General features: G+C 39.2%; 1 protein-coding gene across 1 annotated transcript in view; it reads left to right on the top strand.

The window, feature by feature from the left end:
• RPGRIP1L (RPGRIP1 like) overlaps positions 1-17,855 on the top strand; it is a 113,625-nt gene that overhangs the window by 82,969 nt on the left and 12,801 nt on the right. The window contains exons 23-24 of the mRNA XM_056136323.1: positions 11,095-11,278; positions 17,659-17,743. Coding sequence (XP_055992298.1) covers positions 11,095-11,278; positions 17,659-17,743 — 269 coding nt within the window. The remainder of the gene's footprint in view (positions 1-11,094; positions 11,279-17,658; positions 17,744-17,855) is intronic.

The raw sequence follows: 17,855 nt of genomic DNA, 5'->3' as shown, positions 1-17,855 counted from the left end.
TTTACAATTTAATATCATTCTATTTTGCAATTTAATGATCGGTCCATTTTTTTCCATGTTACAGAATCTGACAGCTCATAGAAATGTTGATCCTTAAAAGCAATCTAACAGATTTCCTAGGACTTAGACATATTACTTGGTTCTTCCTCTTTTCCTCCTGTCTGTGATGTATAATTAATCATAGATTACTTCATTTTGTTTCATTTCATTTTCAACATTTATGAGCTTCACTTTGTCAGAATGAAATGCTTGTCCCCTCCTTTCTTTTCCAAAGTGGCATAATTAGTGTTAGCATCTTTTCTAAGAGGCTACATAAAGTTTAGTGGCTGGATTAAATCAAGTTATTAACATAATATGCTACCCAATTTGCCCCCATCTCTCTTCGTTTCCAGGACATCAAAGTGCCACAGAGCACCAGTATAATCGGGCCTTGCTGGCCTGTCAGATTCCGTCAGCCTGATGACTGGAGCTTTTACCAAAAGCTTCTGGGCAGGATAATTAATGTTTTTTTTTGTCTGGGGGGGAGGGGGTCGTGTAAGCCTGAGAATTATAAAACTTTGGACATTGCTTTATGAATATTTTATTGATTTGAATAATCAAAAGTTAGCAGTATAGATTTGATGTATAATGCATAGATTAAATGCCTTGGCTTAGGTCCTCCAAATAACATTTCAGAACTGAAAGTTCACGTCTGCCACGGCATTGAAAGAAGGGATGAACAATCCCCCTTTCACGTTGCTTCCAATATGTATCATTTAAACGATCACGGCGGCGTGTGGTGCCAGCAGCTCGGATCTGGGCCTCTGCGCAGGCACCGGAGCAAGGGGTGGGCTCTCCAGCGCTGCCCCTGCTTTCCTCATTTTCTTTCTCTGCCCCCACTCGCAGCGGTTTGGTAAAATCTGCCAGGTTGAATTGCACTAGATTGCAGTTCCACCTGGAAGCCGGGCTCTTGTGGGCAACAGGAGCCAGCATTCCCGGGTGACTGCAGTGATGGCCTTCCGCAAAGCAGATCTTAAGGCTTTGAAAGGCAAAACGCAAAAGGTATCTCACTACATTTAGCATTCATAGTACTAAAACTTATTCCGTCATTTTAGAATCGAACATAATATCCTCTTCGTGAGTAAAATAAGACCCAGTGTGTTTTACCTTTGAAATTTTAAGCTAGACAGGGTCGGTTTCAAAACCTGTTTTAGATAGAGTTACTCTCCTGATTGCAGTTTATTTGAAAACTATTTTTATGTTGTACAACTTAATTATATCTCATTGATATACCAGGTATATCTTTCCATGGCAGTATACTTGAGATCTCTGTCTCTCTCTGTCTCTGCCTCTCTGTCTCTGTCTTTTTGTCTCTGTCTCTGTCTCTCTGTCTCTCGCTCGCTCACTTGCTCGCTCTCACTCTTGCTCTCTCTACTCAGGGATCACTCCTGGCAGGGCTCTGGGGATTATATTGTGTGCCAGGAATGAAAAAAAGTGCATTTTTATTCATACCATACTGTAAAAATTTGTTTCCTTGCATCACACCCTTTGCCAAACTGATGCATAAACACTTATACCTCACTGATGATTCCACTTAAAAATAATTCAGCCGAAAGGTTTATTCGGCATCAGGGAAATCGCTCACAGGGATGAAGCACAGTCCTTGCATGTGTGAAGGCCTCAGGTCTGACTCCTGGCACTGCTTGATCCAAGCATGACTGGGGAGGTGCCCTTGAGGGGGAAAAGACATATTCATACATACGTGTATATTTTTTTTTTTTTTTGCTTTTTGGGTCACACCCGGCGATGCTCAGGGGTTACTCCTGGCTCATGCACTCAGGAATTGCCCCTGGCGGTGCTCAGGGGACCATATGGGGTGCTGGGAATTGAACCTGTGTCGGTCATGTTGGCTGCATGCAAGGCAAACGCCCTACCCGCTGTGCTATTGCTCCAGCCCCACGTGTATATTTTTAAATAGGATCATGTTTAGGTTTATGAAACTAAGGAGAATGCACAGATGTATAGAAACCAAGCCCTGGTGACCGGGGCAGGAGTCAGCCAACTCTAACCCTTAGGCCTGTTTCAGCTCCTACGAATTTCTGCCAATGACTGTTGTTTTGGAAGATGCCAGGCACATCCTTTATGTCGTATCTGTGGCTGCTTTTACTAAAGAGTAGCTGAGTGCTTGCAACCGGGACCATACACCCACCGTGCCTCAAATACCGCTTTGTGACCATGTCCAGGGAGAAAAATTTCCACCCCGAGTTAGGGAATGAATGGAAACAGGAACTTTCCTATTTCATTTTGTAGGCTTTCTGCTGTTTGATTTCTCTTTTTAAAATTAAGGGTTTTTGTTTATTATTATAAAGTATGGGGGAGGGAAGAGGTGCTCCCAGGTGCACTTCCTAGTGGAATTGGGTGTTGCTCCAGGTAGCTCTCAACCTGGCTGTGTAGGCCCAGTCATTGGACCCAGTATGGGGGCCACCAGAGCTGCGTCTGGCAGTGTTCAGGGGGCTGTATAGTGCCAGGGATCGAGTTTAGGTTCATGCAGGCATTATCCTGCATCTTTCAACTGCTTCACAGCCCTCTTCCCTCCCTCGCCCCCATTAGATTGTGTTAATGATGAGTTAAGAGTGAATCTGAAAAGGAAGTGATGTGTTAGCTGATTTTGTATTAAAACTTTCAGTAATGGTGAACAAGATATTTAATGTGATATTTATCATGAGCAACTTTTCCATAAGGATCTTAGGAAAGACCAACAAGTTTAGGTGGGACCTTTCTCGCAAACCAGTAGCATTAGCATCACTTGAAATCTTCAGAGACCTGCAGGTTCTTGGGCTGCACCCAGCCCCCCAAGTCTAAAACTTGTGAGAATAGGGCCGAGTAGTTCTGCACTTCGGGCCCGCCAAGTCATTCAAGGGTGTGCAGGTCTGAGAACTGCAACTTCGGGGAGCCTCAGCTTCTCACCATTGATGCATGTGAAAATCACCAGAGGACAGGTTTAAATGCCAGGGTCCAGGCTCCACTGAATCTGTTAGACTAGAGTTTCTTGGAAAGCTCCCATGCCAGTGCTAAGTGAAGGCAGAGTTGGGAGCACCGTCCTTTAATACCTGCTCTCAGTGACAGGGAGAGAGGAGCAGCACCCCCGCATCACCGGGAATTGATGGTAACTATAAAATCCTTTCTTCTTTCTCATCCCTGCCATAGTAAGCCAGGGTCGAAGGCGGGAACGTGTCCTGGCCCTGAGGTGTAGTAGGGCAAGGGAGAAGATTGCAGCAACTGTCTTTGAAACATGTGGTGACAAACTTCTGTAGTTTGTGGACCATTATATATGCAGGGATTTAGTTGGTGTGTTAGGGAGACAATGACAGTGTTCTAAATATGAGCACTCTTAGAGCTGGAGAGAGAGTCCAATGGGGAGGACACATGCCTTACATTCCACAAACCTGGGTTCAATCCCCAGTATCCCATATGGTTCCCCCAGCACTGCCAGGAGTGATTTCTGTGTGCAGAGTTAGGAGTAAACTGAGCATCACCGGATGTGACCAAAAAACAAAAAAACAAAAACAAAAAAATACATGCACATATATGTAAATATATATGTATATACACATGTATCCATATATATACATATATGTGTGTGTGCATGTGTATATATATATTTTTTTAAACCCCAAGGACCATTTATCTCCATCAGTGAAATTTTCAACATTTACATTTTATTCTAACATTTATTTGTTCAATGTAGAAACTTTTTTTTAACAGAACCTTTTAACAAAAGATTAACAGGTTATTGGACTGGAGTAATAATACAGAGGGTAGGGAGCTTGACTTGCAGTTGGATAACCTGGGTTCAATCCCTGTCACTGTGTAGGGCCCCCTGGCCCCCACCAGGAGTGACCCCTGAGTGCAGAGCCAGTGGTAAGCCCTGAGAAAAGATAGGTTATTGCCACTGATGAAAACTGAAAGCTGAGTTTTGTTTTATTAGACAAAGACATAATTACCTTGACAATTTAAGTTTATTGTTTTTATTTCTCCTGAAGAGTTCTTATTTTGAAAATCCAGTACTTACCAAGCTGGTACACAGGAGGGTAGGGCGCTTGCCTTGCCTGTGTCCAACCCAGCTTTGATCCCGGGCACCACATAGGATCCCTCAAGCACTGCCAGGAGTGAGCTCTGAGCACAGCCAGGTGTGCCTGCCCCTCCCCCCCCCCAAAAAATAAAACCAAGACAAAACAAAATACACAGGACCAGAGAGATAGTACTGTGGACGAGAGCACTTGCCTTGCATGTGGCTGACCCAGATTTGATCTCCAGCATCCAGTATGGCGACCCTAGCACCGTCAGGAGTAATATCCGTGTGTGGAATCTGGAGTAAACCCTGAGCATTGCCAGTACAGCCTAGAAAACTAAGTAAAGAAATCCATGAAAAATGTATTTGGTTCCTAGTAGAGGCAACTTTGTAGCCCAGTAGGAAATTAAGGGGCCTTTACTTTTGAGTCTTTAAGATGTCTCTGCTCTACTCCACACTAAAGAAACCTTTACAGTCATAGTTAATCAGTATGAATCCCTACCTGATGTATGTAGGTTTTGTCAATTTCAGTGGGACATTTGATTGTTTGAACCATTTTGAGCTTGCCTTAGACTTACCCCCAAGTAAAATTTCGACTCTTAGAGGACATAGAAATAGATCATTGTTTCTCATTTCACTTCTGTTGTTTTGTCATAAAGTGCCAAGTTCTACATAAAGGTCCTATAGGTAGACTTTATTTGTATTTATTTATGCATTTGCACATACACATATATATAAAACTATTTTATGAGATAAAAATATTACTAATATAAATTCATATACCACTTGGGGATTTATTTGATAATCCTGTGAAGGTGAATTTTTCAGAGTCGGCTGTTGCCAGCAGTTCTCCTAAGAAATTCCCTTGCATGTATTTTTTAAGCCAAACAAACATTAAGAGTATTCAATGCAACATTGCTTATAATAGTGAAAAAATATATAAACTGTTCATTGCTAAAAAGGTGAACAAATGAACAACAGTGTATATATGTAATATAAGTGGGATTCTGTTCAACAGGTTTGTAGGGATTAGTGGGGATTTTTCCTTTGGGTGGGGGGACACAGCAGCACTCAAGTCTGCAATCAGGGATCACTCCTGGCAGGCTCAGGAACCATTATTGAACCCAGGTCAGCCATGTGCAAGGCAAACGCCTTACCTGCTATACTATCCTCCAACCTCTACTCAACAGTGAATGTGAATGAGTTTGGTTTCTATGAAGGGCTTCCTAATCATTGCCTAGGAAGGTCACTCCTGGAGATACCTAGCCCAGTATGCCGGCCGGATGGTTCATTGCTTAACCAGCAGGACAATGCCAGGAATTGAACTCAGAGCTTTAGGTATGCCAGGCATGCCCGCTCCAGCCCCCATTCCTTTGAGCTATTTCCCTGGACCTCGAATTAATTAGATTTTCATTTTAAACATGAGTACATAGAAAGGTGTGTTATTATTATTTATAAGAAAAGGCAAAGCCATGCATTTTGCTTCTACACAGATGGATTGGAGAATTGGTCCCGAGTGAAGTCGGTCAGAAGAATAGGGAGAGATACAGAGTGTCGCTCTCATATGTGGGCTATTGAGAAACTATAGTAAGGAAATAACAAATTCCCAGAGGCAAGAGAACCTGAGGACTGGTCTACAGAAGTAAGCTCACCAGGGCAAAGAAAGGGACAGGGGAACCAGGGTAGGATGAGGAGGATGGAGACTGAGGTAGTGGTGGAGGAAAATGGGCACTGGTGGTGGATGTGATACTAGAACTTTGTATGCATAAACCCTACCATTGGTGGTGCTGTAATCACAGTGCTTAAATTTTAAAATGTTATTTCTTTTAAATGCAGGAGCGATAGCACAGCGGTAGGGCGTTCGCCTTACAAGTGGCCAACATGGCCGACCCGAGTTCGATTCCTCCGCCCCTCTCGGAGAGCCCGGCAAGCTACCGAGAGTATTCGATATGCCAGACACAGTAACAACAAAGTCTCCAATGGAGACGTTACTGGGCCCGCTCGAGCAAATCGACGATCAACGGGAGGGCCTTTACCTTTACCTTTACCTTATTGAGTAAATAAATAAATTACTAAATTTTTAATAGATGATGATATTACTGATTAAAATCTAAAAACAGAAAAGTTTGTTTTCTGTTGATGGCTATATAAGAAGTAGTTTTTTAAAGCATGTTTGGCAGTAGTACACACCTGCTTCAGTATATTGGTTACTCTGGGGTATGAAGAGCAAAAATTATAAGAATTAGGAGATACAGTTTTACCTGTTGCAGAAGCTATTTTCTCAACAATAATAGTAAAAGAGGTTTGAGTCAGATACAGCAAAAAGGTAACATTTGTTTGAGTACTTGAATACTACATTGTTTTCTCTACTTTTCTCATGTTTGAAACATTTTATCATTTAAAAGGTTAAATACATGTTCATTGTATGAATCTAGAATGAAATAAAACTCACATGTAATCTCACCCTTGCTAGATTTAAATCTAACTGACTGAAGGAAGTTGCAAAATCCGTATCACAGGCCAGTCCAGTTAAGCAATGCTATGTTTAAAGCTTGTCACGTTGAATTAGTTTTTAGAACTCTAACACTCCAATTCCATATGGCTGCCCTGATTGTTGAAACAGAGGAAGAATTCAACATCACTGAAGTGAAAAAAATAAAGAAGCATGCCAATGATAAACTCAAGTAAATACTGTAGAAAAATGTGGTCTAAAATGTGAATTAGGATCGGTCAGGAAGCAATGGTGGAACTCAACCAAAATCAGGAGAATTATAATTTTCCTTCTCTCAGGCTAATATAAGCTGTCATCACATTTCTAGATCATTCAGTCACCTAATGTATAGTGTCCATCTTTTCAGGCAGCGAAAAGTTAAGTTGAATGCATTTCCTATTTTAGTGGCTTCAATTATGTTCTCTTCACCACAAACAAAAATTTTCAGTGCCCTTTTTATATGCTGATGTTGGCATCTTTCTAATGAGGAAAGCAAATAGGGCAATTGGTGAACATGACTGACAAAACGAAATACTGAGAGGTACATCAGATCTATTGACAAAAGTTCACACTCATTCGGAAAAAAAAAAAAAAAAAACAGAAGCAGCCTCCAGCCTGTGCTCTCTGGTGGTTATCTGGAGAAGAAAAGCAGTGTCGTGCAGAGATCTGGCCTATGCCATTTTGATAGCAGTATTGCTCTGAACAAATAATGTGCTTCTATCTGAAAAGACTCCACTTCAGTCACTATATTTCTACCCTTCCCAGATTTCCTAATTCTGCTTTTTCCACATTTTTTAAATTATTGATTAAGTTTCAGAATATAGTCACTGTCACTGTCATCCCGTTGTTCATCAATTTGCTCGAGCGGGCGCCAAGACAAAATAACAATACCCCAGCACTAGATTCGACACTATTGCCCTGTCTTTGAGATACTCATTTAATGAAAGTCAGAACAAGATTTTTTTTAAATCTTTGTCCAAAGTTCTTCATCACCAAAGGATAATAGGTAGACCTTGTTTTAAAGGGAAAAGAATAATAATGGTTTCATTTGTTTCTGGCAATATATGTAAGATAGTCTGAATGTATAGAAGACATCAGCCTCTGTTGACTTTCTATCATGATGTACTTATTGGAAGCCCACTATGTGTCAGATCCTGTGGTAAATGTTGACAAACCAATCTGACAGGAACTTAGAGGAGACAGGGAGATGTCTCCCTGATGAGAACCAGCCCAGGCAGTTCAGTGACCAAAACATGCCGTGAGGGCCTGGAGGAGAAACCAACTCATGCTTTGAGATCAGTAACATTCTTTTGAAATAGTATTTGTGTGGACATCCAGGGCTTCAAATAAGTATAGTTTGGTGTGATGGAGACGAAGATTTCAGATGCAAAAGCTGATTAACAAGCCAGCAAAGATCTGAGGGATGACTCCAGGATGAGAGAAAGGTTCTCAAGCAGAAAGGTAGCTAATCTGTTTTTTACTTTTTTCCTAAGAGGAATGGTCACAGTTGCGGTCAAGGGATTAAGAGCACTTCTCTTAATTCATTGTTAGAGTCTATACTCCCTACCATCCCAGAGATAGAATAAGCAAGATTATCTCTGTGCCTCTGAGTTTTCAAGTGTCCTGTCCTACCTCTTCCTATAGTCCCGATTCCTTCTGTTTTCATCCTTGTTCTAGTACTAGGAAATTTGTGTTCTCTGAGTCCCTCCCTCAGGTGAGCTGATAACCCCAAAGAAGCTTCTCTAAAGATGAAAATGTGAGATGAAACTCATTAGCTGACACTGTGTTAGCTAGTAAACTTTTAACAATTCAGTGGACTGGTAAGATATTTAGGAAGTACAATGAGATCCATAGGACATGATGGGTTTTAAAAGTGATGAGATAGCAAGAATTGCTCCAAGGTCTCCTGGTTATAGGTAATCAGCTAGGTGATGATGTCATCACTTGAGATAGGAAGTATCAGGATAAGTGAGATAAAGAAGAGGGAGAATAATAACTTCATTTCTGACACTAAGTCTGAGTTTTTGGTTAACACAGTTGCTTCTTAATCTTCAAAATCCTAGTTGAAATTTTGATTCACAAGGGCATGAGCACAGCCAGTATTATTCCATTGTTGAAAAATGAGTTGGCAGCTTTATTAGCCAAAAGTTATGTTTGGAAAATTCTTCTTTTGGGGGTATGCTTCCCTAGATATTATGCTTTTTGGGAATGTAATGCTTTTTTTGGATTTAAGTTAATTTATATAGTATCAAATGGACAAAGAAATATAACTAATAACTTCTTTCTGTTATTAACAAGAGAATTCTGTTGAGAGAATTTAAAGTCACATGGAGGTAATGAGACTAGGGTGAGAAATATTAAGAAAAAAAGAAAAAGATGTAAATTTCATAAACAGAATTTTAATGCTCTTAATTATTTTGCGTAACTGGTGGATTTTTTTTCATTTCTTTGGTTTGAGCTTGGGCTATTTTCTTTGGCTACAATCCAAGTAAATACTTACATTTAGAATTATATTTTTCTCTACAGTCTTATTTGACAACCTAAATTTGTTCCTACTGTAAAGCATGTTTTCATGTGGGATCATATCGTTAATATATTATTAATAAAATAACCACTTAAATAAGTTTTGTTTCCCTATTATTTGAAAGTTAATTTGCCTTTCCACTGGGTCCTAGGATAAACAATTACTATCTTCACAATACAGTGAACCTTTTGCACCCCTCTCACCCTTCTACAGCTATTTTTCTGAAATTCTTTTGTTCAGAACCAGGTCTGTTTTAGAAGATGTTATTGGTATACAATAATAACTGTTTCATTTGTTTCTGAAATTTCAAGTTAAATTTCAAGTTCCTTTAAAGACTTAATTGTCCCTTGTGCCGTATTTGTATCAGAACTAAAGTGTGTGTGTGCTCTCTTTTTGGCAAGCTCAATATATCTTAAGGGGAAAAAAATATACATCATTTAAAATATTTTCTTTACTACATTAGTCTTCAGCAAGCAGAGAAGGGCTTTTCTGAAGTAAGATTAGACAATAGCGCCAACTTCATTTTTTATGCACGTGAATGGAGAGGGCTTGAGGTTATTAGTTGAAACCGAGTAACCTTTCCAGGCTTTCATCTCTTTCTTTTCAAATTTGAATATGAAAAGCATATTCAAGTCAAAGACCATCACTTTAATGACATTTGGCAGTCATTTGATTTATTAGGTTTTAGAAAAAAATTTCCTTTAAATATTTCATCATACTATGCTAATCCTAGTAATATTGCCAGCTGCAGCCTTGTACCTGTATTAGCGGAGACAGAATGGTGTGGAATTTTCTCTGTCATCCTAGTAAAATTTCCATGAACCTACTGAATAATAAAATAACCTTATTGAAATATTCAGATTTGGGTTTTTAGTTAAAGTGTCTTAGAATACATAATAAAAGAAAATGTCTTTTAAAAGAAAGGGGTAAAATTACTTCATCAAATATTGAGGGGGTTTGACAGCAATGGAAATTGTTCTTTATGGTGATATTTTTACAGTAGGATACTTAAGCTTTTCAATTTCATTAATTTTATTGTGTGCTTTTAATAAGTAATCACTGTGGTGAATTTGTACACTGATACATGTTTAACAATTGACTTCTAAAAGTCGACCACATAAACACATTTTATTTTCAGCATTTTCTAATCGCTGTTTAAAGTTATATCATTTACAGTAGCATATTCTGAATTTCATACAAAAGGAATTAGTAAGGGGATTTAAAATTTTAAAATTAGAAAAGCTGTCATTTAAGTGATAATCTTAATGAGATCTAATTTTTAAGTCATAGTATGTTATATGTTATCATTACTCAGGGAAATATTTTTGACTCCCATAATAATGTCTATGACCCCAAAATCTGTTTACTGAGAGTGAAATAAAAATTGTACAGTTATGGTTTTAGTTGCTAATTCTGTAAAAATGTGATAGTTAAATCACAATAGAATGTATTATATTGAACAAAATTTTGTTTTGTTTGAAATATGATTAAATGAAATGTTATTTGTTACAAAATAACAAAATAAGCTAGTTTCTGCTATAGTTAATATGAATTCATAAATTATGCTATACATGTTAGCTATAAAGTATTCAACAGGCTTTGCTACCTGAATAATTAAAACTTTCCCAGGTACTGTAGATTAAATAATAGCAGTGATAAACATGTACTTCATTGCATTGTTTGAAACAAGATCAGCTAATAATGTGTCATTCAGAAAGCAATCTTCAATGAAGATTTTGTAATCTTCACTCTTGATAGACTATTCGTGGGGTATTTATAGCCTCAGATGTAAATCAGGAGACTATTGCCATGGCACTGTTAACTCCAAACCCTGGGGCATTCGAATCTCATTCTCTCTCACTCTCCTTCTCCCTCTGTTGTGAATAATCGTTCATCTGTAACTGTACAGGATGCAGTGGGTTCCAAAGAACCCATTGGCCTTCGTGTCTTTTTTTTCCATTGATAGTGGAAAAGAGTAAAGAAGTTTTATCTCATTAATTTTTTTTTTCATTTTTGCTCTTTCAACAGCCATCTGAAAAAATTCGAATTGAGATCATAGCTCTAAGCCTTACTGATTCTCGAGTGGCTGTAGATGACACTATTCAACGACTGTTTGTTGAGTGCAGGTTCTACAGTCTTCCTGCCGAAGAAACACCTGTATCACTTCCAAAGCCCAGGAGTGGACAGTGGGTCTACTATAACTACAGCTATGGTATGTATCGTTATTGGCAGTATAGGTTGTTTTTTGTTTGTTTTTTGGTATCCCCTTCTAGTACAAACGCTCTTATTTTCCAAAGGCCAGATGAGAAATCATATGGGAAATAAAGAAGCAAGGTCAGTCAGTTCAAGAATCTGATTCCTCCTTCCTTTCACTGACTTGAAATAGCATTTCCATCATTATCTTCCCAAGCTTCCTAGAGATCTTTTAACTGCAAACTGCAGAAAAGTAAACCACATCAAAATAGTATTAGTAAAGCAGGAACTATGCAGTCAACAAGTCTTAATGAAGACCCAGAAAAGAAACAAACTCCTCAGACTTTTATTTTATATTAATCTTTGTAAAGTTCCTCAGTGAAATGTTTAGCTGGACTGGCAACAAAATTGTTTTTTAGAAATTGATTGGAAGTTGCGAAACTTGGCAGAACAGTAGAACAGATGTTTCCTTTTGCTCAAGAGTGAAACCTGTGATAAGTGCTGGGGTGTCCTGGATTTTGTACGTTCGCACCCTGCAACTGAGATCTCTTGGTGCTTTTGGTTGGTTGGTTGGTTGGTTGGTTGGTTGGTTGGTTGGCTGGTTGGTTAGTTGATTGGTTGGTTGGTTGGTTGGTTGACATTGTTTTGTTTTCTTTTGTTTTTCTTTTACTACAAGGTAACATACTAATTGGTTAGGGGTTTTACAGGGATTGTTGGTGGCCAGCCTCCTAGGAGAAACCCAGGGATCTCTTCCCAGCAGTTTTTCTCCATCCTGAATGCTGGAGGATAACTTATGCTCAGAATTAGGGTATTTTTGGAGATGCTGGAGAGGGAGGCCGCCCATGTAGTACTCAGAGGCCTGAGAGATGCTCAGGAGACTCTGTGATGCCCAGAATCAAACCCGGTTCAGGCACATCGAGGTATATGCCCTAACTATCATCTGCTGGCCCCCAGGAATTAGTTAAGAGTAACTGGAAATAAGAATATAATGGACTTTGTGCTTAGAAGCAAAATAATGCTGTTTTATGTCTACTATAAAATCCTAGACTATCAGCACGTTTAAAATAATATTAACCCAGTCATATGGCATAATGTTTTTTTTAAATTTATAGTTGTATCTTCATTACAGAGGGAGTCTCTGACTTTTGCTTAATAAGTAACTATCTCATCTAATTATTATATAATTCACTTATTACTTGATATGATAGGTTAATATAAAGTAGCCTTCCTTACATCTTCCAAATCTTATTAAATGTTAGACAGTTATTTTATTTCCAAATTCAGATGGAAATTTTAGAGGATATTCAGTACATGCTGTCTCCTGTTTGAGCCCATGCCAATCTAGAGGTTAACTGAACCTTGCAATGATTTTTTTACCCTGCATTATGACTTGAATATATTCAAAAGGGATTTGTAGGCTGAGGCCTAAGTTAGGTACATAAAATGAGAGGTTTAGACTGTGATATCCAGGATTATTCATAGCCTAATTCAGTCTTTATTAAGAGGTGTTAATACCAGTTTCACCTATACGAAAAATATGCCTTCTTTGAGGGGGAAAAGTTGAATTCACTTGCTAGACATTAGTAGTAAGTAAAAAACATTTGCATTTTATTGGACTTGAAATTTTTGCTTAGAGAATGCTAAGAAAGGAAGAAAATAGTTTGCAAAAATAAGATTAATGGTGGTTCTGAAGAATGTTGTCTGGGCTAAATAAAGCCTTCCAGGGAATTGACAGTGGGAAGAAAAAAGATTAATGAAATCATCTAAAGTTTTTATGAGTCTTATACAGATCTGGACCCTAAATCTCTAAAGATCGAACAGTCTGTCTTTTAGAACAATAAGAATTTAATTTGAAAGATTAAAAGGATGCAGAACTTTAGATTTTGCTACTAAAGGAAGGAGAAATATGGCAAAGATAAGGATTAGGAGATAATTCTAACAGAAAAGTTATCTGAGATTCAAGGTTTATCAACCTTGTAAAGCGGTTGTATTTCTTATTTCTCCCAAATGACATTGATTGAGAATAAAAGGATTTCTGCAACCTGCAGAAGTGAAGGATGTGTTCTCAAGGTGAATTCATCAATTCAAATGTTTAATAGACCCTTGGTTCATATCTTTCTTGTAGATGTATCTTCTTTAAGTAATATAATTTCTGATGAGAATCAGAGGTAAATTTAATAACTTTTAGAGAATTTTGATGACTTTTCAGAATCATCATCATTTTTTTTTCTATTTGAGGTTTTGAAGTTGTAAGGTTTTTGTGTTGACCACTTTGTTTCAGAATACCAAATGAATATTCTTAGAATCACGACCTAAAAAGAGACAGCCAGAGTGTCGCTATTTTCCACATATTCACCAAAAGTGTTCACTAATTTCTGATTCCCTTTTAAAACTGAATGTAGGGCCAGAGAAATAGTGCAGCAGGTAAGGCACTTTCCTTACATGCATCCGATCTGGTTTCAATCCCTAGCACCCCCATATGGTCCCTGAACTTGCCAGGCTCGCTCCTGAGCCCAGAACCAGGAATAAGACCTGAACACAGCCAGGTGTGGCCCTCTCCAAAGAAAACCCTGACCTAGTGAAGATGTGGGTAATGTGGCTCTCTGCCACACTTTGAATGGAAGAGACCTAAATACAATCCTCAGCACCTTAGAAACAGACAAAAAACCAAGTGTAACGGGATCGGGGTTGTGGTTTAAAGGTAAAGTGTGTTCCTCATGGTCCAAGAGCCCGTGTTTAATCTCCAGTAACGTAGTTGTGGGGACCACAGGGACTGAGCAAATGAATGGGAGACTAAAAGCTCACATATGAGAAATGCTTATCTTAGGTCTATCCCAGATCTACTGAATCAGAAACTGGATGATCTCAGTAACCTTGAGGATATTATACCAAGCCTGTCAAGGATTTTGAAGCACTTTAAAGACTAGGAACCAATAGCTAGATTAAGATTCACTCTTAAGATTATCACCTGTACAAGCAGGTGAGCTGTAGTTCTGATTTGGTGCGCCTTTAAAAGACTAAAATTCCTTTAATCAAATTGAGTATTTTCAAAAAGAAAGACCTTTCAGCATTTCACCAAGGAGTTGATGAAGTTATCTACGTGAGTGAGACATAGCTAAGCAGTATTCCCTTTCTGGAAGCATGGGGTTGGGGTTTCTTCGACACAGTTAAGGGCCTCTCTCACATGCTAGTCCATGCTGTAACTGAAATATCTAGAGGAAGGGCTTCATATGGGCGAAGTTATATCACAGAAGATAAGAACACAGATTCTGGAGGCAGAGAGATAGCACAGTGGGTAAGGTGTTGACCTTAAGTGCAGCCGACTCAGGTTCACTCCCCAGCAGCCTATAGGATCCCTTTTGCACAGACCTAGGATAAGCAGCCAGAGCATACCTGGGTGTAGCCCAATCCCTCTCCTCCCCACCCTCAGAAAGCAAAAGGCAGACTTTGGGGGAAATCATTTAACTTCTCTGGGCCTATTTTGTAATCTGTAAAACATGGATGAGAATTATTTCCTAAAGTGTGTGATTGCAATGAGAAAAGTATTGATTACAGTAACTAGTGTTAAAGATTATTCAGTAAGTGATGGTAGCTGCCACTATTTTTATCTTTGTTCAGAGATAAGGAATCAGCCTGCCAAGTAAATGAAGCAGAAGCAGAAAGTGTTCTAACTATTTCTTCTTCTCCTCCTTCTCCTCCTCCTCCTCCTCTAAAATATTTTTTAAAATATTTAATATAGAATTTCTGTATGATTCAGCAGTTCCACTTCTGAATATGTTATAAGCCAAAGAATTGAAAGCAAGGATTCTAACATCTCCGTACACCGTGTTCCTAGAAGCATTATTTACAACAGAAGAAAGGTGGAAATAACCCAAATGTTCACCAGCAGACACATAGATAAATAGAATGAGACATAGGTTTATAGACATACAGAGGAATATTATTCAGCCTTTAAAGGGAGTGGGATTCTGATCCATCACTAGGATAAGCCTTGGAAGTATTCCAGGGAGCAAAGTCAGAAATAAATGGACAGAAATTGTGTGGTTCCACTTTCCCAAGCTACGTACATAACCTAGTTCATAGAGACACAAAACAGAATGAGGCTGGCAAGGGAACACTGGGCAGTCTCTGTGTCATTGGTGGTGTGAGGACAGAGTTTCAAACTGGGATGATGAAGTTGTGGGTGGCGATGTCAGTGAGCTTAATGCCACTGATGACTCTTTCAAAAATGGTTAAAATAGTACATTGTCATTCAATCTATTTTATCACATTTGAAAAGTATTAAGCTTTTGAGAATCACCAGAACTAGTCTGATTTAACTGGAAGAGTTTTAAGTTAGATGTTGTACTAGAATTTGAATTCCATCTTTTCTTTTTCATCCCTAGAATTCCCCTTAACATTGGGGCTGAAGTGATAGTACAGCAAGTAAGGTCCTTGGCTTGCACTCCACTAACCCGAATTTGATTCCTGGCATCCCATATAGTCCCCCAAGTACCACCAGGAGAAATTTATGAGTTCAGAGCCTGGAGTAATGCCTGAGCCAGGTGTGGCCCAAAAGCAGAAACAAATAGAAATTATTACATTATTATATTATCAATCATATTATATATGCTACATATTGTATTATAATTATAATAAATAAATAATAAAATTTATTTAACATCAAAGAGCCACTATATTTAACACATTGTATTTGCTAATATAAAATTGCTAAGGGGATAGATCTTTAAAATTCTCATCATAAGAAAAAAAACTGAGCATTAATTAGACTTATGGTAATCATGTCATAAGAAATGCATATATGAAATCATTATGTTGCATACTTAAAACAAATACAGTGTTACACATTAGTAATACCTCAATATATGCCAGGGTGGAGGATTATCTCTCCCTCTCTCTTTCATACACACACACACACACACAGACATACACAAATACACACACACACACGTCCTTCAAATTTTAAGGGATTTAGAACTCTGGAATAAAAAAAATGAAATGCCCTACCACATCTTGAATGGGCTTTTGGCAATAGAAACAAAAATTCTGATTTAGCTTACTAATACCAGGAGCCAAAATGAGATATGCCTGTTATCCTAACTTCTGCACATTGATAAGTGAAACAGTTTTAGTCATAGAGTACTCTGTGTTCCTACAGAACAGCAGTCTATATAACGAGTCACATTTCCTAATCCGACACTAGGCTGAGAGTGGCAGGTCGCCCTGGATTCCCACACCGCTCTAACCACTCGCCCACCCCCCTGCAGACATCTCTGTGCCCCCCACCCAGTGTGCCCAGCCCGGCCACTGACCCAACAATGACTGAGGGACGCGATAGCATCGTAATTTGAAATTGAGCTGGAAGAGCCCAGGGAAACATTCTCCGTGTGAAATATGTTTGTTCCCATCGGAGCTCGGCTTTAGAATTGTCATGGCATCTTCCTCCCTTTGTGTACTTTTCATCAGGGATAATCTCCAGTGTGAGATCTGGTCACAGGGGAGCATTTGCCACCAAGATGGCATCTGGAGGGAAAAGGAAAAGAAAAAAGAAAAAAAAAAAAACATTGTCTTCAGAAGCCAAGGCATGGCTGAAAAGCTGTCAAGCTCAGAAAATACAGGCATGTTCTAAACTGGGAGTCTTCCTGCACCAAGATGCCGTTTCCCAAGGTGCAGATGCGTATTTACAGGTTCAGGTGTCTCTTCTCCTCCCTGGTGGGGCTTTGGGTCAGTTCTCTAATCTCCCGTTTCACTAAGCAAAGTCTGGCCACATTCCTGCATGCCAACCTGGACCTTGAAAAACCAAAGACAAACTTTCCACCCTCCAGAGCCTCTCTGCCTTCCCCCGAAGCTCTTCTCACGCGAACCCCGCACCCCACGCCTGCCCCCAACCACCACAGCCGCCGGCCTGTGGATTTCCTCAGCCCTGGACACTTTGGTGCTGCTTTTATTGCATGCTGTGGCAGGAGAGAGGATTAAATTACAGAGGCTGTCCAAAGGACAAACTCTCTGCCATACGTTATCATTATCACTTGCTTCTTGGGTAAAGGAAACTGCAATAAATCCCTCAAATACAAAGCAATAAAGACGGCTGGCTTTTACTGTCAGGACTGCCGGTGCCATTAGCAGGTGGTGACAGCAGTGTGGCTCTCTTCGATGTTGCTTGTATCTCTTCTGACAGTCCACACGTAAACCGGCCAGTGACATGACATTGGATCACGTGAGTCTTCCGACTTGATTCCTGTTCCCGGGGCCGCTTTCTTTACCCTGGCAAGCAAACAGGGTGGCACAAATTGTGTCTCCAAAAACATTTAGGTAAGTCTATGAATGCAGAGTTCTAAGGTAGCTGACTCCTGAGTGACTTTTTCTCTTGTTTGTTTCTTTTTTTTTTTTTTGGTACAGTCATCTATGTGGATAAAGAAAACAACCAAGCAAAGAGGGACATCTTGAAAGCTGTACTGCAAAAACAAGAGATGTCGAACAAAAGGTACATCTGAGCATTCTCAAACTATCTGTTGATGTAAATTAAACAGATCTTTACAGGGCCGGAGAGGTCACATAGCAGGTTAGGGCATGATTAGCCTTGCATGTGTCTGACC

The sequence above is a fragment of the Sorex fumeus genome, unplaced genomic scaffold, assembly GCF_029834395.1.
Source record: "Sorex fumeus unplaced genomic scaffold, SorFum_2.1 ptg000122l, whole genome shotgun sequence".
Lineage (NCBI taxonomy): Eukaryota > Metazoa > Chordata > Mammalia > Eulipotyphla > Soricidae > Sorex > Sorex fumeus.
Note: the sequence above shows the minus strand (reverse complement) of the source record. Positions and strands in the feature narration are given on the sequence as shown.